Source organism: Stegostoma tigrinum, chromosome 37 (assembly GCF_030684315.1).
Source record: "Stegostoma tigrinum isolate sSteTig4 chromosome 37, sSteTig4.hap1, whole genome shotgun sequence".
Classification (NCBI taxonomy): domain Eukaryota; kingdom Metazoa; phylum Chordata; class Chondrichthyes; order Orectolobiformes; family Stegostomatidae; genus Stegostoma; species Stegostoma tigrinum.
The window spans coordinates 23770358-23794069 of record NC_081390.1 but is presented as its reverse complement, the minus strand read 5'-3'; the positions used below and the strand labels follow the sequence as shown (position 1 = coordinate 23794069).

General features: G+C 44.6%; 1 protein-coding gene across 3 annotated transcripts in view; it reads left to right on the top strand.

The window, feature by feature from the left end:
• unc5b (unc-5 netrin receptor B) overlaps nucleotides 1-23712 on the top strand; it is a 261400-nt gene that overhangs the window by 152731 nt on the left and 84957 nt on the right. For 2 of the 3 annotated variants that reach the window (XM_048563554.2, XM_048563553.2), the window contains exon 2: nucleotides 15955-16176. In XM_048563554.2, the coding sequence (XP_048419511.1) occupies nucleotides 15955-16176 (222 nt within the window). Of the gene's footprint in view, nucleotides 1-6193; nucleotides 6244-15954; nucleotides 16177-23712 lie in introns of those variants that run through there. The other variant, XM_059640249.1, reaches the window with a different exon arrangement.

Sequence of the window (23712 nt, the reverse complement as noted above, 5' to 3'; positions counted from 1 at the left end):
TATCCATGGAATGTTTAGGAGGGGGTGGCACAACGTGACTGCTGAAACGTCCAGCCCCTCCTCCTTCCACCAACCTGTCGTTTTTCCTTCAAATGTTGCAATCTCACTTTTACAGGGTGGTGCGATGTTTTTCATGTGTGACCTCTTTCTGCGGTGAGGGCGTGATGGAGATTAGCAATTTATGCCGTCAGCCACGTTTTTGTACAACTCACGCACAGTCTGATCCCACAGCGCCCATCTTATTGCTGTGGCAAAAGTGCAGAGTTTGAAAGATTTGACTTGTTTCTTTTTATCCAAATGAGAGGAAAGAATAGCAGGCAGCCTGGTCACGTACGTAAACCCTTCACGCATTTTCAGCTTCACAGATGAGTTGGAAATGCAGTGATGGTTTCCATCACTTCAAACATCTCAGTTCCGGCCTGAGCCTCTTGGAAAATGTGGCACCGTATTTACTCAAAAGTAAATTTTGTCAGCTTGCATCATCTTGCCTCCTTCGTCCTCCCACTGCAGCTAAACACAGCAAGATAAATAATTGTTAACAGCTCGTCTAACATTCACTCACTTAGTTTTATTTGTTTATGCCTAAGTCATGGCCTGTGTACTGAGTAATTACGACCAGATATTTCACTTCCCCTTTGTAGTGGTGGTAATGGGGCTGCTGCTGTGATGGTGAAATGGATGGAAAGATGCAGACAGATGGCAATGCATAGGCACTTTTTTATTCACTTTTAGGACCATAGAATCCTACACTACAAAAGCAGGCCTTTCAGCCCATCAAGTCCACACCGACCCTGCAAAGATCAGACCCAGGCCTAAGTCCCCACTACCCTATCTGTGTAACTCTGCACCTCCCACGGCCAATCCACCCTAACCTGCACATCCTTGGATGCTGTGGGCAATTTCCCACGGCCAGTCCACCCTAACCTGCACATCCTTGGATGCTGTGGGCAATCTCCCACGGCCAATCCACCCTAACCTGCACATCCTTGGATGCTGTGGGCAATTTCCCACGGCCAGTCCACCCTAACCTGCACATCCTTGGATGCTGTGGGCAATTTCCCACGGCCAGTCCACCCTAACCTGCACATCCTTGGATGCTGTGGGCAATTTCCCACGGCCAGTCCACCCTAACCTGCACATCCTTGGATGCTGTGGGCAATTTCCCACGGCCAATCCACCCTAACCTGCACATCTTTGAACTGTGGGAGGAAGCCACAGCATCTGGAGGAAACCCACTCAGACATGGAAAGAATATGTAAGTTCCACACAAGCAGTGGCCCGAAGGTGGAATCAAACCCAGATGTTGTGAGGCAGCAGTGATAACCTCCCGGGATGTGGGCATCACTGGCTAAGCCAGCATTTGTTGCCCGTCCTTAATTGGCAACAGGGCAACTAAGACTCAACCACGTTGCTGAGGGTCTGAAATCATCAATTGGCCAGACCAGGTCTAAGTGGCAGAATTCATTGCCTAAAGGGCTTTCAGTAATTTTTTTCAACTGATTGAAATTGGGGCAGATCTTTATTTTTTGACTGAGTTGAATTTTCCATCATTTGCCGTGATGGGATTTGAACCCATATTCCTGGAATATTAATCTAATGTTTTAGCTTATTAATCTTGTGATATGGCCACTATATCACTGCCTTCACCTAGCTTTAAGTATATGGAGGGCTCTTGCGGTGGTGCCCCTACCTCTGATCAGGCGTCCTGGGTTCATGTCTCACCTAGAATTATACAGGCCCTTCAGCCCATTGAGTCTGCACTGACATGACTACCACTAAAGGTGCACTAATCCTAGTTTTCTGTGCTGTCCCGCATCATTGGATGCTGTAATATTTTGTGCTCGTTAAATTTTTGTAAGGTTTCTGGCCAACGCTTGAGGTGTCTGAAGGAGACTGATTAGAAAACATACACCATAACTTTGATCCACTTTTTCCACTGGGATTGCACCAGCAAAAGGGTTTGGGGACAGACATGGTCCAAAAAGGGGAGTATTTACCTTTTCATATTCGCTGCACCCTGAACCAGGCAGCAGAAACCTCTTTGTTCAGAAAGTAGATAGGCAGCAAAACGTGCTCATTTCCGATTGAGTGGAAAGGAGCCAATCACAGGAGGGATAGGGAATGGAAGGCTATGACAATAGGTGAGCTGAAGACAAGCGGGAGGAGGTTTGTGTGGATCACATGCACAAGGATGGAGCAGTTAGGCCGAATAGTCTCTCTGTGTTTTAGACTCGGCATAATTCATTGTATGACAAGCCACCTGATGTGAGATGTGTTGGCTCAGGGTGTCTGAAGTAGTAAAGCACCTTTTTGAAATTTCAGTGTAAATCCCTTTCCCATGTTCAGACTCTGATAGATTTGAATTGATTCTAACATTGACCTGTAAAGTGCCTTGATTGTATCATAGTCAGGAAAGATTACAGTAAACCAGTCTGAATTGGTTCTGTCCACATGGGTCAATTGGAATCAGCTTCCAACTGAGATGTGCAGACATTTGTTCTAAAATCATTACAGTGCAACGAGACAGATAAAGGAAGCTGATGACATTGGAAGGGTAAATTGTTGGGAAGCTGTTAGGGAATTGCAGCTTTTGACAATTTAAAGTAGCACGATGGGTAAAAGTGTCCTCTATCTTGTTTCTTACAAGGAGTTTGTTGTCATTGAATTGAAATTGAATAATTTATTGTCACGTGTATTCAATGGAAAAATACAGTGAAAAGTGTGTACCTTTCCCATACATGCAGGGCGCCATTCACAAATGAAAAAGCAGGAGGAGATTATGTCAGGATATTATCAGCAAGCGAAGGACGATGCAAAACGTTACTGACATAGGCCCATAAACTCCATGGTGAGGGTTCTGCTGTTTTGCTGTCAATTTCCATTGGTCCTTTTTTTTTGAGGTGACTGTGTCAGAAATTATTGTTGAATAGTTTTTTCAAACAGCTTTCCTTTGTAAATTTGTTTGAATTGGATTGATGCTGGGGCACTGAGAGCTCTGTTGAATCGCCGACAGCAAGAAAGAGAGGTTTTTGTCACATCTGATCTCTTAACACCACTGACCCCTTCCCCCAGAGCTGTCAGCTGTGGCCTAATTAAAGTGGGTTGTTTAGCTTAGTTGACTGGACAGCTGGTTTATTAATGCAGAGTAACACGAACAGCATGGATGCAGTTCCGCATAGCTGAGGTAACTCTGAAGCAGTCTCCTTCTCAAGCTCTTCCCCTGACCATAGGGATGTTGATCTTTGGGTTAAATCACCATCAGTCATCTGTCTGTGGTGGGATGATTGGAACTGTACCTAGTGGGTAACATTTACATCTCTGAATCAGACAGTTGTGAGTTTGATCCAGACTAACACATTCAGACAGAAACATTTTGGAATGGCACACTGGTTAGCACTGCTCCCACACAGCACCAAGGGCCCGGGTTCGATTCCAGCCTTGAGTGACCATCTGTGTGCACATTCTCCCTGTGTCTGTGTGGGTTTCCTCTGGGCGCTCCACAGTCCAAAGATATGCAGGATAGGTGGATTGACCATGCTAAATTGTCCATGGTGTCCAGGGAGGTGCAGACTAGGCGGGTTAGCCATGGAAAATGCAAGGTTACAAGGATAGGGTGGGCAGTGGGGACGCTCTTGGTGTGGACTTGATGGGCCACATAGCCTGCTTCCACTCTGTGGGGATTCTGTAGTTATACATTGACAGGATGCTATGCTATCAGAGAAACAGTTTTTGGTCACTGCATGAGTTTATCTTTTCAGTTGGAGATAAAGGATCCCACAGACCAATTTCAAAGAACCGCAGAAATATTCCTAAGCTAATGTTTATCCCTGAATCAAAGCAGGCAGCAAACAGGGCATCTGATGCTATATCAGATTCGATATTTGTTTTCTACAGTTTTTAGGTGAAGATGAAACATGTTGGGTCATCCCATGGTGCTATTGAAATGCAAATACTTTTCTTCCCATCTCTAAAACGGCAAACGGTGGTAGTTCAATAAATGTGCTGCTGGATGAAATGAGGAGAGGATATTGCTGGCACGCATTAACGATGAGGCTTTTATCTTTCTGGGTTGTGTCAGATGACATGAAGCTCCAGAACAGTCGACGTTGCCAAATCCGTTAGGAGAAATATTCCCGTCATTAAATAAACTAAAAGGATTGATTTCTTCTTTCCCCATTTACTGATGAACTTTAATCCATTTGACAAGGGAACCGACATCTCATTGACTTCCTCTTTTCAGGCCTGGGTAACAAGTCATATTGAAAGCAATCCTGTTTGAAGTTACGGTGCAAGCTGCAGAAATAACTGCAAGGTCTGAGCAGAGTACCAGTTCTGAGGAAGGGTCACCGGACCCGAAACCTTAACTCTGATTTTCCTCCACAGATGCTGCCAGACCTGTTGAGATTTTCCAGCAATTTCTGTTTTTTGTTTCTGGGTAGAATGTCTCAGTTTCTGAGAAACGTATCTTGGAATGTATTAACTTTTTCAGATGATAGCATTGCTGCTGGTGACGTAGCACTGGATGAACAATGCATACTAACATTCTGACTATATGAGTTCCAAGATTACTGTGATCTATGGTGAAAAATGATTCTAACAAAATATCTGGTCAGCATTGCTGTCTCACAGCACCAGGAACCCGGGCTCAGTCCACCCTTCGGTGACTGTCTGTGTGGAGCTTGCACATTTTCCTCGTCTCTGTGTGGGTTTCCTCTGGGTGCTACAGTTTCCTCCCACAGTCCACAGTGCAGGCTAGGTGGATTGGCCATGCTAAGTTCATGGTAGTGTTCAGGAATATGTAGATTAGGTGGATTATAGGGGGATAGGTCTGGGTGGGATGCTCCAAGTGTCGGTGTGGACTTGATGGGCCGAAGGACCTGTTTCCACGCTGTAGGGATTTTATTTTATCTATGAATTATAAAATGAGCTAATTTAATGGCGACCCTGTAACCACTGCCATAAAAACTGATTCTCCAATGCTCTTTAAGGAAGGAAACCTGTTGACCTGTGTGTGACTCCAAATCCACAGCCCTGTGGATAATTCTAAACTAAACGATCAGCAGTAAATACCGACCCGGCCAGTGATGCCCACATCCCATGTGAATGATGAAAAACAGTGCTTCCAATCATTGTCACCAAGTCGTGTTCTGTGTATCTACCTACAATATTATTTCCCACCAGAGATAAGTAAATTGGGGGAAAAAAAACTCGAGGCTTTAAAGTTGTTGGAACATCCAGAAAACAGGGAATTTGGACAAGGACAATCAGATCAAACAAATCTGTTCCTACAGATCAAAAGCAGAGCATCAGGAATGCTGTAAAAACTTTAAATTTGCAATGTCTCTCAATTTATAAAGCAATGAGTCCTATGGATCAGGGTGCTCTCGCCTCAACTGCCTAAGGAGCAAGGGAAGGATTTTGCAGGTTTTTGATTCCTCCCCTAATGACCCTGCATGGGTTTGCAGCTCATTTTGCATCTCTCCCAGAGGATTATGTAATATAAGACCGTAAGACATAGGAGTGGAAGTAAGGCCATTTGGCCCATCGAGTCCACTCCGCCATTATCGGGGGTGAGTAGTGCACAAGGCAGTGTAGCTGTGTGGTTGGATGGAAAGTCAATGTTTTCCTATCCCATTCTGTCTTATAAGTTTTTATCACTGAGGTCAGTAGGTAGGTTACAGGGAGAGGTACTGTTGGCAATTGTCACTGCTGTAGTAATCCAGAGCCCCAGGCTGATGTTTTATTGACTGTTAACCCAGAGACCCACGTAGTAGTCTGAGGTCCTGGGTTCAAATCCTGCTATAGAAGATGGTTCACCAATGCCCTTTAAGGAAGGAAACTGCTATCCTTAACTGGTCTGGCCGACATGTGACTCCAGACCCATCACAATGTGGTTGTCTCTTAAATGCCCTCTGGACAATTAGGGATGAAAAATTAATGCTGGGCTTAGCCAATGATGCCTCCGTCCCATGAATGAATAAAGGAAAAAAAAAATTGCCTGACCGAGCTGACACTTCCTGTGAAGCAACTTCATGCACTTGAGAGATCGTGAGTGGCTGCTCCATTTTTCTCTTCCCTTTTTTGGTTGGGAAACAGAACACCGTGGGTCCGATTCCTGCACTGACTGAGGTCACCATGAAGGACTCCCCTTTTCAACCTCTCCCCTTGCCTGGGGCACAGTGACCCTCAGGTTAAACCGCCACCAGTCATCTCTGCCTGTAGAGAGAGCAGCCCTATGATCTGGTAGGACTATGACTTAACCTTATTATGCAAGGTGCAAACAAAAAACAGGTTTTGTAGGGCTGATCCTGTACTGTGAAGTTGTGAATATTGCGGAAGGTTCTTGTCTCTAAGAGAAAGGAAGCCTGAAAGATGGGCTAACAGAGGTTTACAAAAATATGAAACTGCTTTGTGAGGTGCATGTTGACATGATGTTTCCATAGCATCTCTCCCTATTTGAGAAAGAGAATTATTTATAAAGAGTCATGGAGATCTGCAGCACAGAAAAAGGCCCTTCAGCCTATCAGTCAGTCAAAATCAACCATCTAACCATTTAATTTTATTTTCCAGCACTTGGCCCATAGCCATGGATGTCTCGGCATCACAAGTGTGCATCTAAATACTTCTTAAATGTTGGTGAGGATTTTTGCCTCCACTACCCTTACAGGCAGTGAGTTCCAGATTCCCACCCCCTGGGAAAAAATGTTTTTCCTCCCATCCTCTCTAAACCTCCTGCCCCTTACCATCAACCTATTCCCCATGGTCACAGAACCCTCCATCAAGGGGGATCACCTCCCTCTCACTCTGCCTCAGTGGTGCTTATGATACCTACCTGCGGAATTAGGAACTTTAGCAATAAGAGAGTTACTAATAAGTCCGATAAGAGACTTCAGAAGAAACTTTTTTCTCCAGAGCTTAGTGAGAACATGGAGCTCACTGGATGCATTTGAGGCAAATAGCCTTGATCCATGAAAGGGTGACTGGAAAAAACAGGGAGGAAGGAACAGTAGGATTGAGAATAGAATTAGATGAAGAGGAAACCAGAGCATGAATATATGGAATGGCTGCGCCAAATGGCCATTTTTTATAGTGTGTGTATATTCCAACAGTTCCCATAGCCACTGAAAGCGAGACGTGTCAGAGAGATCTGCCTGTGTTTGCAAGGTGGAATCCTCCTCTCTGAGATTTTTTTTAATGCCATTTCCTCCTAACTCTGCCTCGTTGGGTCTTTCATCATGTGAGACTGGCCTTTCAAACTGCAGCACTCTGCGGACCACCCAAAAGCAAATACTTGTGGGAAGTGTGTTCTGTCAAAGGAACCACACATTTCACACGTGACCTGCCTCCAGTGACAGCCTGGTGTTTCTACGCTACTGTACACCAACTGCTTTGTCACTTTTGGCATGGCGGTGGATCGGGGGCAGCTAGGCAAATTGATGTGCTATTCATGATTTACGATTTGGAAATCGTAACGTGTGTTTATTAATAAGGCCGTTCTCCTGCACAATAAATGGTGCCTTTCTTGCACTTGCGGATTGACCCAATACATTCCTGCCGTCATGATTGTGAGGACACAAGGAACGCTTGTTCCTCTCAGCACACGCCTTAGTGTAACATTAAAAGCACGAAGAAGCAAAGGACAAGTAGAGCTGCGCTTAATATGTGAAGTAATTGCAGTTGTGTTTCCATGGGTATATGAAAAATCAATCTCTCTTTCTATCTCTGTATCAATATTGATGCACTCTTGCCTCCTGTTGGCATTCTACCTTTCGAAAAGACAGCTAGAGGTAAAAGCTGCTCAAGTTTGCCGGCAATATGTTTTTGGGTGGACATGGCAGACCCAAGCAATCCAGAAATGCTGAAGGAGTCCAGGAATCTCATGACAACTTGATGTGGCTTCAGATGTCTAGTTTAAAAACACATGTTCTGTAAACAGGGGGGAGAAGAAGCGACAACTTGCAGTTATGTTGGACCTTTCACCACCAGAAAATATGTCAAAGGTGACAGAGTACTGTTGTACTGAGTGGTTACTGTTGTAGTGTAGGAGAGCCAGCAGCCATTTTGCACACAGCAAGATCCCGCAAAACACCGATGTGATAATGAGCGAGATAGTAGAAACTGCAGATGCTGGAGATAACAAGGTGTAGAGCTGGATGAACACAGCAGGCCAAGCAGCATCAGAGGAGCAGGAAAGCTGACGTTTCGGGCCTAGACCCTTCTTCACAAATGGGGGAGGGGAAGGGGGTTCTAAAATAAATTGGAAGAGAGGGGAAGGCAGATAGAAGATGGATGGAGGAGAAGATAGGTGGAGAGGAGACAGACAGGTCAGAGAGGGGGGGATGGAGCCAGTAAAGTTGAGTGTAGGTGGGGAGTGATAATGTTTTTTTTGCGTAATGATGTTGCTCAGGCAGTAAATATCTGACAGGACACTGGGTGAGAGTGGGGAAAGCCTTCCGACTGTTCTGTGAAATAACTCCACAGGATCATTCACACCAAAAAGAGAGGGGTAGACAGGGCCTCAGTTTGAAGCCTCACCAGAGAACCCAGGGGCCCTGAAATCGAGCAGAGCCATGCGACGACCGGATTTTGTAGCGTCCTGTAGGAATCCCATTGCATTTGGGAGGCTTCCCAGCTCAATATACAGTGTCACCATTGCCTGTTCTAGAGGCAGTCAGAATGGAGCACTTTGAGACTCCTAGATCGGCTAAAACGCTCCTTTAACAAGTGCAAAAATAACATTAAATATTGGACAAAATTGCCCAATATTTTTTAACGTTCTCAAAGGAAATTACAAGGGGCCTGTTTCTAATTGGACCTGACTGCATGGAAAAATCAACCAGCCCAGGGTTCCAGCTCAGCTATTTTTTTCCACAGGTCAATTTGACCTGTGCATTTACTCCAGTTCACCCTGTTACAGCCAGGCATTTTATGTGGTGGGAATGACAGCTCCCCTCACCAATCGCCAAGACATCTAGCTACGGTGGAAAATTGCAGCGACTCGTGAGTTTTATTTTTAAAAGTTTTGCCTTCACGTGTGGGTCAAGTAGGACCCATTCCTCTGAAGAAGCACAGTGCATCTATTTACATAACAAAAGAGCTACTCACAGCATGGTCTCGAAAGGGATGCATCAGCCTGCAGCCACAAAGCCAGCTGGTGTAACCATCGCCACAACGCTGGTTCTAAGACTCAGTTGGTCGTCTCTGCGGGGTACTGAAGGCATGTTGCACTATATGGGATCCCCTACCTGGAGGTAAAGACTGGCCTAAGAGGCAGTTAGCTCGGTTGGCTGGTTTGCAATGTAGAGTGATACGTTTTTCTTTATTCATTCATGAGAAGAGGGCATCACTGGCTGGGCCCCCATTCATTGCCCATCCGTAATTCCCATAGAATTTTCCCATAGAATTCCTACAGTTTAGAAACAGGCCCTTCAGCCCAACAAGTCCACACTGAGATAGTGGGAACTGCAGATGTTGGACCACACCGACCCTTGGAGCATCCCACGCAGATCCATTCCCTTATAACCCACCTAAGCTACACATCCCTGAACACTATGGGCAATTTAGCAAAACCAATCTATCCTAAGCAGCACAGCTTTGGACTGGACTTAATTGCACAGAGGGCAGTTAAAGTCAAACCCATTGCTGTGGGTCTGGAGTCACATGTCGGCCACACCGGGTAAGGATGGCAGCTTCTGTCCATAAATTAGTGAACCAGTTGGATTTTTCCTGACAATCAATTTATAGTTATCATTAGCTCCTTAATTCCAGTTATTTTTAAAAATGAATTCAAATTCCTCCATCTGCCTTAGTTGGATTTGAGCCACGGTCTCCAGAACATTACCTGGGTCTCTGGATTAAGCTGTCCAACAATAATTTCATGATGCCATCATCACTCCATCTGGAATTGCAAATTGTGTAGGTTGGATTTCTGAGACTAACCAAAGTCCCTCAGTCTCAATCTTGCCCCTCACCTGAGGTTAAACCATCACCAGTCCACTCCCTCTCCCTTTCCCGTTCTCTCTCCTCTCTCCCCCTCTCTCCCTCCCTCTTCATCTCTCTAAGGAGAGAGAAATGGAGTTAAAGCTTCAGGTCTTTGCCAGACTTGAAATGTTGATTTTTGTTCCTCTCTCCACAGATGCTACTAGACCTGCTGAGTTTCTCCAACAGATATTTGACACATGTGTTAACCATTTACAGAGTGATGTTAAGACAAACACTTTCTGGCCTCTCTCCCCCCCTCTCCCTCTCTCTCTCTCTCCCCCCCTCTCCCTCTCTCCTTCTCTCTCTCCCCTCCCCCTCCCTCTCTCTCCCTCCCTCTCTCCCCCTCCCCCTCTCTCCCCCTCTCTCTCTCTCCCCCTCCCTCTCTCTCCCCCTCCCTCTCTCCCCCTCTCTCCCTCTCCCCCTCCCCCTCTCTCCCCCTCCCTCTCTCTCCCCCTCCCTCTCTCCCTCTCTCTCTCTCTCTCTAATGAGAGAGTGGCATTGTGGTGACTTTACCTTTTAAAGATTGTCAATGACATGTTTACACAGATGAGCAGTGGTGTTATCGCCCTCCACCCTGGCTGATGTATACCTGTCAATCAGGCCAGATGATTGAATCGTTCTCTCATTGATGTAGTGTGAGGAGCTTGTTGTAGCTTGCAGCTAACTTTCCAATTGTCACTTGAAGGAATTAGTTCAGAATGTAGCCAGGGCATTGTTCCTGTTTCCTGCACCCATTTGCTAACATTGCCTGTTGATAAATATGGTATTGTTAGCATAATGCACGACCATTGTCTAACTCTCCACTGACTTCATCCAGGGAACACAAAAGGGCTCCAATTCATTATCCAGCTACCGGAGACATTGATGCATACAGGGCCCTATTGTAATGTAGGCTGACAACTGCTGTCAGTGTTGTACAATGTCTTTATGTAGGCGTACAGCATTTAAACATGTAAACTAGGAGCAGGAGTAGGCCATTTGGCCTATTGAGCCTGGTCTGCCATTCAATATGACCAATGGCTGATCCGCAATGCCGTATTCCCAGATTCTCTTAATTCCAATAAACATCTTCAGTGTCAAGAAACCTAGCTATTTCTTTTCTAAATATATTCAGTGATTCAGCCTCCACAGATATAAGTGAAAGAGAGTAGCACAGGTCCTGAGTGACGTAATGCATCTTTAATTGATTTCAACCAGGCCTAGCCAGTGACCTGAGACCTTGACATTTTGATCTGAGCACCTGAAGATGAGGGAAACATCATCTCTGCATCCAGTTGGTCCCTCCCTGTCAAAGCTCTGCATAGTTCAAGAGACCCCCTCTTGTTTTCCTAATCTCCAGTGAATGCAGGCCCAGTTGACCCAACATCTCCTTGTAGGACAATCCTGCCATTCGAATGAATCAATCTACCGGCAACCTGATGAGTGCCTGCCTTAAAATAACAGGAAGTGGAAGTTGGTAAAAAGAAAACAAAATAGCACCGATGCTGGGAATTAAATAAAAACAGAAAATGCTGGAGAAACTCAGCCGGTCTGGCAGCATCTGTAGAGAGAGAAATGGAGTTAATGCTTCAGGTCTTTGTCAGACTTGAAATGTTGATTTTTGTTCCTCTCTCCATAGATGCTGCCAGACCTGCTGATATCTGACACATGTGTTAACCATTTACAGAGTGATGTTAAGACAAATACTTTCTGGCCTTAGTATAATTGGCTGGTTTGCAATGTAGAGTGATGCTAACAGTGTGGGTTCAATTCCTGCTCTGGCTGAGGTTACTATAAAGGACTGTCCTTGTCAACCTCTCACCTCACCGAGGCATGGTGACTCTCCGATTAAACCACCACCAGTCGTCTTCCTCTAATAAGAGAGCAGCCCTATGGTCTTATAAGGCTAGGGTAACTTCACCTTTTAGACACGGAACATATCGCCTTCCATGGTGCTGAGGTGTTGGCCTAGCGGTATTATTGCTGTTAATTACCAGGTAAGGATGGCAGTTTCCTCCCCTATAGGGCATTAGAGAATCAGATGGGTTTTAATTGTTAATCCAGAGTGAACATTCTTGGGACCTGGGTTCGAATCCTGACATGGCAGATGGTGGAATTTAAATTCAATAAAATGTCTGGAATAAGACCATGAATCTGTTGTCGATTGTTGGAAAAAACCCATCTCATTCTCTAATGCCGTATAGGGGAGGAAACTGCCATCCTTACCTGGTCTGGATTACATGTGACTCCATACCCACAGCAAAGTGGTTGACTCTTAACTGTCCTCTGGAAAATTAGGAGTGGGCAATAAATGCTGCCTAGCCAGTGATACCCTCGTCCTGTGAATGAATAAATGTGAAAAAAGGCAGAATTTACCTGTAAAAAACAGACTGCAGTGGCATGCTATGCAAATTGTGATATTCCACATGGATTCACATTCTGAATAATTATGTTTAATGTCAAAGTGACGTTAGCATTTACAGATGATTGTCCTTCATGGCAAAGTATTTGTAGGGCAGAAACAATAGCAATAATTGGTATCCATCTCTCCACTGAAACAATTCACAGAGATTGCTTTTGAGATTTGAATTCTCTGTGTTGTTCCCAATGGCTGCAACTTGCTCTTGTTTGTTTGGGGCATCTCAAGGTGTTTTTCCAAGGCTTCATCAGGAAAGAAAATTGAGATCAATAAATGTGGAGTTGGAAAAGCACAGCAGGTCAGAGAGCATTTGAGCAGCAGGAAAGTCAAAGTTTTGGGCCGAAACCTAGGGTTGACCTTCCTGTTCCTTGGATGCTCTCTGACTTGCTGTGCTTTTCCAGCTCCACATTTATTGACTCTAACTTCCAGCATCTGCAGCCCTTACTGCCTCCAAGAAAATTGAGATATCAGCTCATGTAGGAGGCACTTTAAATGTGGTGGACTAAAACTGGATTTAATATAGAATTTCAAATAACAAGTAGACAGGAATAGAGATGATTAGAATGTTTTAACAATGTAAGACATCATGCAAGCTTCTCCAATAAGAGCAGCTCCAAAGAACGTAAGAAATAGGAACAGGAGTGGGCCATCTGGCCCATTGAACCCACTCCGCCATTCAATATGATCATGTCTAATCTTTCTGTGGACTCATTGAGGAATTGTGTATTTAAGGAGATCAGGGATTCATATTTCATAGGCTGCTGCTTCATTAAATTGTTTTGTACAACCTCACGATAAATCACCACTGGCCTGGAGTCACCTCTCTACAGGCTGTTCCTGGACGGAATAGCAAAAAATACTTTCTTTCCTTTCTCTCGGTTACGTGTGTACAAACATGCTTCTGTTTTACATTGCTTATGTCACATTTTTTGGGTTTATAGACAATAGGTGCTGGAGTAGGCCATTCGGCCCTTCGAGCCAGCACCACCATTCATTATGATCATGGCTGATCATCCACAATCAGTATCCTGTTCCTGCCTTATCCCCATAAGCCTTGATTCCACTATCTTTAAGAGCTTTATCCATCTCTTTCTTGAAAGTATCCAGAGAGTTGGCCTCCACTGCCTTCTGGGGCAGAGCATTCCATATATCCACCACACTCTGGGTGAAGAAGTTTTTCCTCAACTCTGTTCTAAATGGCCTACCCCTTATTTTTAAACTGTGTCCTCTGGTTCTGGACTCACCCATCAGTGGAAACATGCTTCCTGCCTCCGGAGTGTCCAATCCCTTAATAATCTTATACATCTCAATCAGATCCCCTCTCATCCTTCTAAACTCAAGTGTATACAAGCCCAGTCGCTCCAATCTTTCAACATATGATAGTCCTGCCATTCCGGGAATTAGTTCCCGTTTGTGCTCCAGCAGGTTTCAGCCTGCCCTTGGGAGAAACTGGAAGTCAGTTGTGAAGCCCAACAGCAATATCTTTCAAACTCTTCCTCTTTCCTCTTGTTCTTCTTTCTTTTCCATTTCACTTGGGGTCTCCACAAGGTTGGCTGATATCTTTTCCCACCCCCTTCTGCCAGCCACCCATTCCTCTTCCAATCCCACTGCATTTATACCTCTCACCAGTGCATCATTCTCTCTAGCTTCAGGTTTCTGCTTCTCTTTCTCCCTGGCAATCCCAACTCCATCATCTGCCTCATCACATTTTCTCTTCTCCCTGCAGCAGATGACCACATCATTTCACTCTCTTTGCAGTTACTTTCTTTCGTTCTCCTGTAATCTTCACAGCTTTCTTTCATACACCCAGTCATTAGTCCTCTCTTGGTGTTGCCAAATTTTCTGCTCTACACCACAAGGCCGTTCTCATGACTGATGTAAAAACCGAATGAACTGCGGACGATGGAAATCAGAAACAAAAACAGAAATTGCTGGAAAAGCTCAGCAGGCCTGGCAGCCTCAGTAGAGAGAAATTAAAGTGAACGTTTCAGGTTGAGTGACCCTTCCTCTGAACTGTTCTGAGGAAGGGTCATTTGGCCAGAAACATTAACTCCGATTTCTCTCCACAGACGCTGCTAGACCTGCTCAGATTTTCTAGCAATTTCTGTTTTTGTTTCTGTTATATTTATGTAAATTGCGTTTATTTAAATTAACAATGCTTTTCTCTTTCACTGAAACAAATGGAGCATGTTCTGCACTACAGTCTTTCATTGGTTTTTCAGTGTCAGTGATTTCTTCTCCAGTTGGATTTTGACCCCACACTGACCCTGCAGTAATGCTGTTCTGATTGTACTGGCTGTTACATTTTTCATTTCCTGTTATCTTCAACCCCACGATGCTCTGTCACTAGTATACATTCCAATGCCCCAGGCTTTCAAATCCATTTCTTCATCCATCCTGTGGTTTCTGGGTGAGCTGCACATCAACTCACCACCACCTTCTCCTGGATAACTAGTGATGGGCAATAAAGCCAGAGACACGCATGGCTCAAGTCTGTTGCCAGTCCATTGGCCTGATTAGCCAGCCGCTCATATTGTATGGTGGATCAGACTCAATGAGCTGAATGGTCCGTTGGTTTTCCTATGAGTCACTAGTAACAATTTTAACAGTGAGTTGGAGAGGTGTTTGGTGAATAAACCAGGTGATGGACAAGCAATGTGCTGTACTTGCTGTTTCTGAACCGCAGTGTTGAAGAAATGGTGTGAAAAGCTCCAATCTAGTCATATGTTACAATGCCCCACTGACTCACTGTTGTTGCTGTAACATTCTCCCAGCATAGAAATAAAGAAAACAGGATTAGGCTATTCAGCCCTTCAAACCTGTTGATGGTCAGATGCCCAGTCTAAATCGTACAGACATGGAGAACCTAGCCAAGAGGCAGGGGCAAGTTACAGTGACTGGACAGAGGAGAAAACATTTGCAATTCATCTGATCCTCCTCAGTCCTTGTACTTACATAATCCTGTCTAACAGAATGATAGAGCCCTCACTTGCTTTATGCTGAGCTGTTTATAAAAGATTAGCAGCATGGATGACAAGAGCGTGCATATTCATTGGTAAGGACACTGCCTGTCCCCATGGGGTACCGATGATTAGACAGCGTCTAATGTACGGGAGAAGGGGAAAAAGGAAACATGAGACTAAGCTGAAAGCTTGAACTAGGAGCTCTTTGTGAAGTGGACGCTGGAAGCTTAGCACTCACCAAGGTGCAGAAAGATCCAACATTAAATACCCTGACAAACCCTGCATCAGCTGCAGAGAGGAATGGGCGACTGTAAATATTGAGGGCAGCTGGTCTGAGTTGGCACGTTGCTAAACTAAACAACTCCTTATTATCTGTCCTGAAAGACACTGTAAACACATTAGGCTGCAGAAAATGCGCTGCACACTTGTTATGACACTAGGCTGATTGATTAAGTGCTGGAGTTCTCTATAACTAGTGTCATTATCTCAGGATAATGGACAGCCTTTGGTTCCTGTGTGACTAATCTCCTGTGCTGTATATTAAATGCCACGCATTTAAACCTTCCTTAAATACTCCTCGGTAATCTCGGTGTTGTTCCTTATCATCTGTAGGATCTGAGCACAGCGATGTGCTTCCTGAGGCCTTCCCATCTTCACCAACAGAGCCACTGCCACGATTCCAGGTGGAGCCAGATGATGCCTATATTGTCAAGAACAAGCCAGTTGTAATGGCCTGCACAGCAACACCAGCCACACAGATCTACTTCAAGTGCAATGGGGAATGGGTGCATCAGAAGGACCATGTGACTGAGGAGAATGTGGATCAGATCACAGGTAAAACCCGTTCTCAGGTGCCCAGTGGAGATCCAACAAGGTTGTACATCCTGCTTGCAGAACTCACCATTGCTAATGCATAATCCTCATCATTGCCTCCACTGACATAGAGTTCCTCCCAGTTTCCAATTGTATGGGACTTGAAGGAACAGAGGGGTAGGCACCAGGTCCCCTAACTCCTTGCAAAAAACTCTCCCTGATCCCTTCGGATTCAACTACCATCTATGAGAGGATCCTGACAACATTTCAGGAATCTGCTGATGGGATTAAAGCCAAAACCAATAAGAGAAAATTTGTCCGCATTTTAAATGCCACAGTTAACCCCACTCCAGCATTCGATGTAATCATTGAACTCAGTGCTCCTCGTCCCACTCTCCAAATTGTTGAGATTTACTACAAACCTCTGAAGCAGAGGGGTTTGAACCCTGTTCTCCTGGCTCAGAGGTAGGAGTGATGCCACTACACTGGAAGAGATCCTGGCCAAAATGGGCCACTTGGGCCGAATGGCCTTTTTCTGTGCTGTCAGTTCCATTGAAACCCATTTGAAAGCTATAATGTTGATCATTAACACCTCAAAGATTATGGGCACTGAGGACACCAGTGCCCACTGCTGTTTGGAGGAAGAAGTGCTGGATAAGATGCTGACACTGGTGCTTTGGTCAGAGGGAGAGAGGTAACCTGATAGCAGAACAGTTGGAACTTTGTCAGAGGCACTCACCAGATTGAAAGTGTTGGCAGCACTACATTGTCCATTGTGCTGCACCTCTAGCTCCAGTTTTCCAAACCCTCCCCATCCCAAATTGTCACCAATCAGCCAGATGAAGCAGTCAGAATATTGGCAAAAGCACTTCAAAATGAATGAAAATTACAGCCTCCCTGTCCAACCCTGCAATGCGCCCAGATCTGCCATCCCCCACCACCACTGCACCTTATCACCTCTCATTACAAACACCGCGGTGAGTTTCAACAGACTTGACAGTGCAGACAGGGAGCTGTTAAGACAGAGACTAGAGTAGGGGACCCTGGCTGGTTTTTCTTTCTCTTGCCCAGGGGCATGGTATATCAAAGAAACATTTGCAGCACAGGCCATGTTTCATTTTGTATATATAGGTTTGAAAAGGTTGAAACACTGGAATGCAGAAAATGAACAGGAGACAGTTTAAACTGCTGCTAAATGCTAATGTCTGTTTATATTACAAGAAATACTCTTCAGACTTTGAACAGACCTATAATTATGCATTCGGCACACTGTCTCCATAATGTCTGTTTTTGCATGGTACTGGTAGCATTTGCTGCTGATAGCCATTGTTACACTATGTACATATGTTTTCTTTTTAGCTCTGCGTATTTATTTCCTGCTTGCTTAACAAGACAGATAAAATGTCTTTGTAAGTAGCACTTACTGGCTTCTGTGTTAATTATCTATCCCCATTCCAGAGTAACATTCAAGATGGGGAAAATGTCTGCTCTGTGTTTATGACTTTATGTTTAATACTGGCTATTGGATCACAGAATTTTAGAAGTTATTATGTGGAATAAGGCCATTCTGCCCATTGAATTCATTTTGGTGCCAATTCTTCAATGGCCCAACAGTAATTAGAATCCCTTCCCATAAAAATGAAATACATTGGATGCTGGGAATCTGTAATAAAAACGGAAAGTTGCAGAGGAAAGTCAGCAGGTCTGACAGCATCTGTGAAGAGAGAAAAACAGATTTTTCCTGTGGGTTTGTAAATATCGTGGTAATGTGCAAAATATTAAGAACTGAAGAACCAGGGGCAGGAGAAGGCATTCAGGCTATCGAACCTGCTCCTGCATTTGATACAATCATGGCTGATCTTATCTCAACCTCACCTCCACTTTCCAACTACTGTCCGTAACCTTTGAACCTGTTATGAATAAAAAGTCTTATCTATCCCCTTATCCAGTGTCCCGCCACCGACTACACTCTGAGGAAGTGACTTCCACAGATTCACGAACCTTTGGGAAAGTAAATTTCTTCCCATCTCTGTTTTAAATCTGCTACCCCTTATCCTAAAACTATGATCTTTCATCCTAGATGCCCCACAAAAGGAAACATCCTTTCTAAGTCCACTTTATCTATCCCCTTATGTGTCTTATTTACTTCAATCAGATCACCTCTCACTCTCCTAAACTCCAGAGTCTATCAGCCTAAACTGCTCAATTTCTGTTCAAAACCCTCATTTCTGGAATCAATCGTGTGAACCTCCTCTGAATTGCCTGCAACATAACTACACCTCTCTTCAGGTAAGGTGACCAAAATTATATGCCATGATCCAGGTCCGTTGCTTCAAACTGAGGAGTGTGATGAGTGATGGAGACATAAACTAATGAAGAGCTAATCAAGAAGCCTTGCCAGAAAGTTCTTCAGGAAGTCAATAGGTCCGGAGACAATGGGATGATTTAACAAATGTTCAAGTGGTATGATGGGGATGAAGGATAGAGTCTTTTTTAGATGTCATAATCATAGAGATGTCCAGCATGGAAACAGACCCGTTAGTCCAAATCGTCTATGCCAACCAGATATCCTAGATAAATCTAGTCCCGTTTGCCAGCATTTGGCTTTTCTCCCTCTAAACCCTTCCTATTTATATGCCCATCCAGATGTCTTTTAAATGTCGTTATTCTACCAGCCTCCACCACTTCCTCTCACAGCTCATTCCCCAACCCCACTTTATTCAGCCTCTCCCTGTAGCTCAAACCCTCCAAAACTGGCAACATCCTTGTAAATCTTTTCTGAACCCTTTCAAGTTTCACAACATCCTTCTTATAGCAAAGACGTCAGAACTGAATGTGTACCAAACACCTTCTTCACTGTCCTATCTATCTGCGACTCCACTTTGAAAGAACTATGAACCTGCACCCAGTGGTCTCTTAGTTCAGCAGTGGATGGATGTGTCTGTCATGTGAGCAGATTTCCTCTGGCTGACTTCTAGCATGAGGCTTCACAAAATTATGCAATGAAACAGCAAGGAAGGAGGCCATTTGACCCATTGTGCCTGTACTAGATCATTAATAAAACAATCAAATTAGCCCCACTTTCCCTTCTGCCCTTCAAATATTCCCCCTTATTTATTTATCCAATTTCCCTTTGAAACCTATTATTGAATGTGCCTCCTTTCGGATCGTGTACTCCAGGTAATAACAATGATTTATTGTCCAGAGCTGAAAGTTTAAACTTTGCAGGGAAGCAATTCTGTCATTAAAATATTGATTCCAAACTGCTGAAGAGAGTGACATTTTGTGGATCCTCTGTAATCTGTAATTGTTTCTAAATTTCTGTCCCTGGAGAGATTGGTGTGATATTCTGTATGGAACAAAAAGACCACAGGGCCATAAGACATAGGAGTGGAAGTAAGGCCATTTGGCCCAATGAGCCCATTCCACCATTTAAATCGTGGCTGATGGGCATTTCAACTCCACTTCAATAGGGTGGTCAAGAAGGCATATGGCATGCTTTCCTTCATTGGACGGGGCATTAAGTACAAGAATTGGCAGGTCATGTTGCAGTTGTATAGGACTTTGGTTCGGCCACATTTGGAGTACTGTGTACAGTTCTGGTCGCCACACTATCAAAAGGATGTGGATGCTTTGGAGAGGGTGCAGAGGAGGTTCACCAGGATGTTGCTTGGTATGGAGGGTGCTAGCTATGAAGAGAGGTTTAATAGACTAGGGTTATTTTCATTAGAAAGACAGAGATTGAGAGGGGTCCTGATTAAGGTCTCCAAAATCATGAGGGGTATAGACAGGGTGGATAGCAAGAAGCTTTTTCCCAGAGTGGGGGACTCAATTACTAGGGGTCATGAGTTCAAAGTGAGAGGAGGAAAGTTTAAGGGAGATATGCGTGGAAAGTTCTTTACACAGAGGGTGGTGGGCGCCTGGAACGCGTTGCCAGCGGAGGTGGTAGACACAGACACGTTAGCGTCTTTTAAGATATATTTGGACAGGTACATGGATGGGCGGGGAGCAAATGGACACAGAGCGTTAGAAAATATATGACAGGTTAGACAGACGATCCTGATTGGCACAGGCTTGGAGGGCCGAAGGGCCTGTTCCTGTGCTGTAGGTTTCTTTGTTTCTTTGTTTCCCTGCACTCTCCCCATAGCCCTTGATTCCTTGTGAGATCAAGAATTTATCGATCTCTGCCTTGAAGGCATCTAATGTCCTGGCCTCCACTGCACTCCAGGGCAATGAATTCCACAAGCCCACCATTCTCTGGCTAAAGAAATGTCTCCTCTTCCCGTTTTAAATTTACCCCCTCTAATTCTAAGGCTGTGCCCACGGGTCCTAGTCTCCCCACCTAATGGAAACAACTTCCCAGCATCTACCCTTCCTAAGCCATACATTATCTTGTAGGTTTCTATTAGATCTCCCCTCAACCTTCTAAACTCTAATGAACACAATCCCAGGATCCTTAGCCGTTCATCGTACGTTAAACCTACCGTTCCGGGGATCATCCGTGTGAATCTCCACTGGACACGCTTCAGCACCAGTATGTCCTTCCTGAGGTGTGGGGCCCAAAATTGGACACACTATTCTAAATGGGGCCTATCTAGAGCCTTATAAAGCCTCAGAAGCACATCACTGCTTTTATATTACAACCCTGTCGAGATGAACGACAACATTACATTCGCTTTCTTAATTACGGACTCTACCTGCAAGTTAACTTTTAGAGAATCCTGGACCAACACTCCCAGATCCCTTTGTACTTCTGCTTTACAAATTTTCTCACAGTTTAGAAAATAGTCCATGCCTGTATTCTTTTTTCCAAAGTGCAAAACCTCGCATTTGCTCATATTGAATTTCATCAGCCATTTCCTGGACCACTCTCCTAAACTGTCTAAATCTTTCTGCAGCCTCCCCACCTCCTCATTACTACCTGCCTGTCCACCTATCTTTGTATCATCGGCAAACTTCGCCAGAATGCCCCCAGTTCCTTCACTCAGATCATTAATATATAAAGGGAACAGCAGCAGCCCCAACATTGAACCCTGCGGGACACCACTTGTCACCGGTTGCCATTCCGAAAAAGAGCCTTTTATCCCAACTCTCTGCCTTCTGTCAGACAGCCAATCCTCAATCCAAGCCAGTAGCTTACCTCGAACATCATGGGCCTTCACCTTGCTCAGCAGCCTCCCTTGAGGCACCTTATCAAAGGCCTTTTGGAAGTCTAGATTGATAACATCTACTGGGTTTCCCTGGTCTAACCTACTTGTTACCTCTTCAAAGAATTCTAACAAGACAGAATTGTTCCAAAGATTTGAGCAATCCCAAGGACATAAGGAATAAAGTCAACAAGATTAGTGTGTTTGCAATCTATCCTCAGATTACAGACTCTGAAAGTGAATAATAGTGGAAGTCTTTTGAACTCTTGCATTGTATGTGAAAAAGAATCAAACCCTCAGAAGCAAAGGCTATTTAATTAGAGGACTGGAATTATTGTCTTTATGTTGTATACACACTGTGGGAGAAAGTAACACATTGGTTCAGTGGTTAGCACTGCTGCCTCACAGTGCCGGGGACTCCGGTTTGATTCCATCCTTGGATGAATGTCTGTGTGGAGTTTGCACATTCTCCCTGTGTCTGTGTGGGTTTCCTCCGGGTGCTCCAGTTTCCTCCCACAGTCCAAAGATGTGCAGATGAGGTGGATTGACCAAGCTAAATTGGCCTTAGTGTCTAGGGCTTTGTAGGCTAGGTGGGTTAGCGATAAGAAAATGCGCGGTTACAGGGAAAGGGTGGGTGGGATGCTCTTGGAGGGTCAGTGCCGACTTGATGGGCTGAATGGCCTGCTTCCACACAGTAGGGATTGTAACTAGCCTTTGTATTAGCACCTTTAATGTCACAAAACATTGCAAAGCATGTTTTACCACCCTCACTCAAAATGTAAAGCCAAGGCAAAGGCAGAGACATGAGAACAGCTGGCCAGTTGGTTACTCAAAGAAGAAGACTTCTAGCAGAGTTCTGAGGGAGGAGAATGCGGTGGAGAGGTTTAGGGAGGAAGTTAGCATGCGCATAAGATGATGATACGTTTGCAACAGATTGCTGCACGCTGCCTTTTCTTTATAGAATCAAGCAAAAGTGCACAGAAGACATTGCAGTGAATTTTGTAAAGAGATTTGTTTTCTCCTTTTATCCTCAACTTGAGGGGCTGGCACTTCACTCCCTGAATCCAAGGCTTGTTACCTGTGGCAGCACTGAACTGTAGAGACCGGATGTGTTAGTGTACATCTAAAATACATTAGAGACAATTGTTTTTAGGAAATGTATCCAGGTTACTCTGCTGAGTAAATAAAGAGTAAGTTATTCGATATGTCTGATGGCTTCTGTTGAAACTGTACACCAGAGGACTGATGTAATTTTTTAGCTGCCTACCCAGTCCCATTGTTAATTAATTTGTGATGCAGCTTGTGTTGGGTTTTGCACATGAATTTCTCAAAAGACATTCAGCAGGAAAAGAAATGGCAACAGACTGATTCCCCTGTCTCCAGTCTTGAGTTATGTCAGAATGCCTCAGTTGTCTAAACCAGAAGGTTATAGGTTCATGACCCCAGGTCAGGATTCAAGCACATAATTACAGGCAGTGCTGAGTATGGGCTGCATTATTGAGTTTACTGTCTCTCCGAGAACATGTCAAATCAGGGCTGTTTGTTGCTCCAAGAGTGTGTGAAGGTCCCACTGCACTGTTTCCAGAAGGGAAACATTCCCCAATGTTCAGGACTCCCCACCTATTCCTCACTTTAGCACCTGGCATCTCAGTGTTGTTGAAGGGTCTAGGCCCGAAACGTCAGCTTTTGTGCTCCTGAGATGCTGCTTGGCCTGCTGTGTTCGTCCAGCCTCACATTTTATTATCTCAGTGTTGTTGCTGGGATCTTACTGGGTGCCAGATGACCACTTTTGATTCTAAAGCAAAAGTTGCCACGTCTTGAGATGAGCTTCTAACCTCACATTTGCATCAGCAGTAAAGGTGGCTATTTCCATCGCTGTCATATCACACCCCTGCCCCGCCACCGTCCATCTGCTGCTGAAGCCCTCACTTGTGCCATTATTCACAAGACTTGACTATTCCATGATGCCTCTGGTTAGTTCTAAAAACCCTACAATACGGAGGCAGACCATTTGGCCCATCAAGTCAACACCAACCCTCCAAAGACCATCTCACCCAAACTCTCATCCCCTCCCCTATCTCTGGAATGCTTCATTTCCTATGGATAATCCACCGAGGTTGCATTCCCTGGATACTACTATCAATTTAGCATAGCCGATTCGCCTAACCTCACAAACTGAAGCACCCGAAGAAAACCCTCACAGATGTGGGGAGAATGTGCAAACTCCCATCTGAGAAGGTTGGCTCATGCAGCAAGATCCTCTGATAGTGCAGCATCCCCTTAATATAGAATCCCTACAGTGTGGAAACAGGCCATTCAGTCCATTAAGTCAACACCATCCCTCTGAAGAGAATTCCACCAAGACCCAGCCCTATTCCTGAAACCCCACATTGACCGTGGCTAATCTACT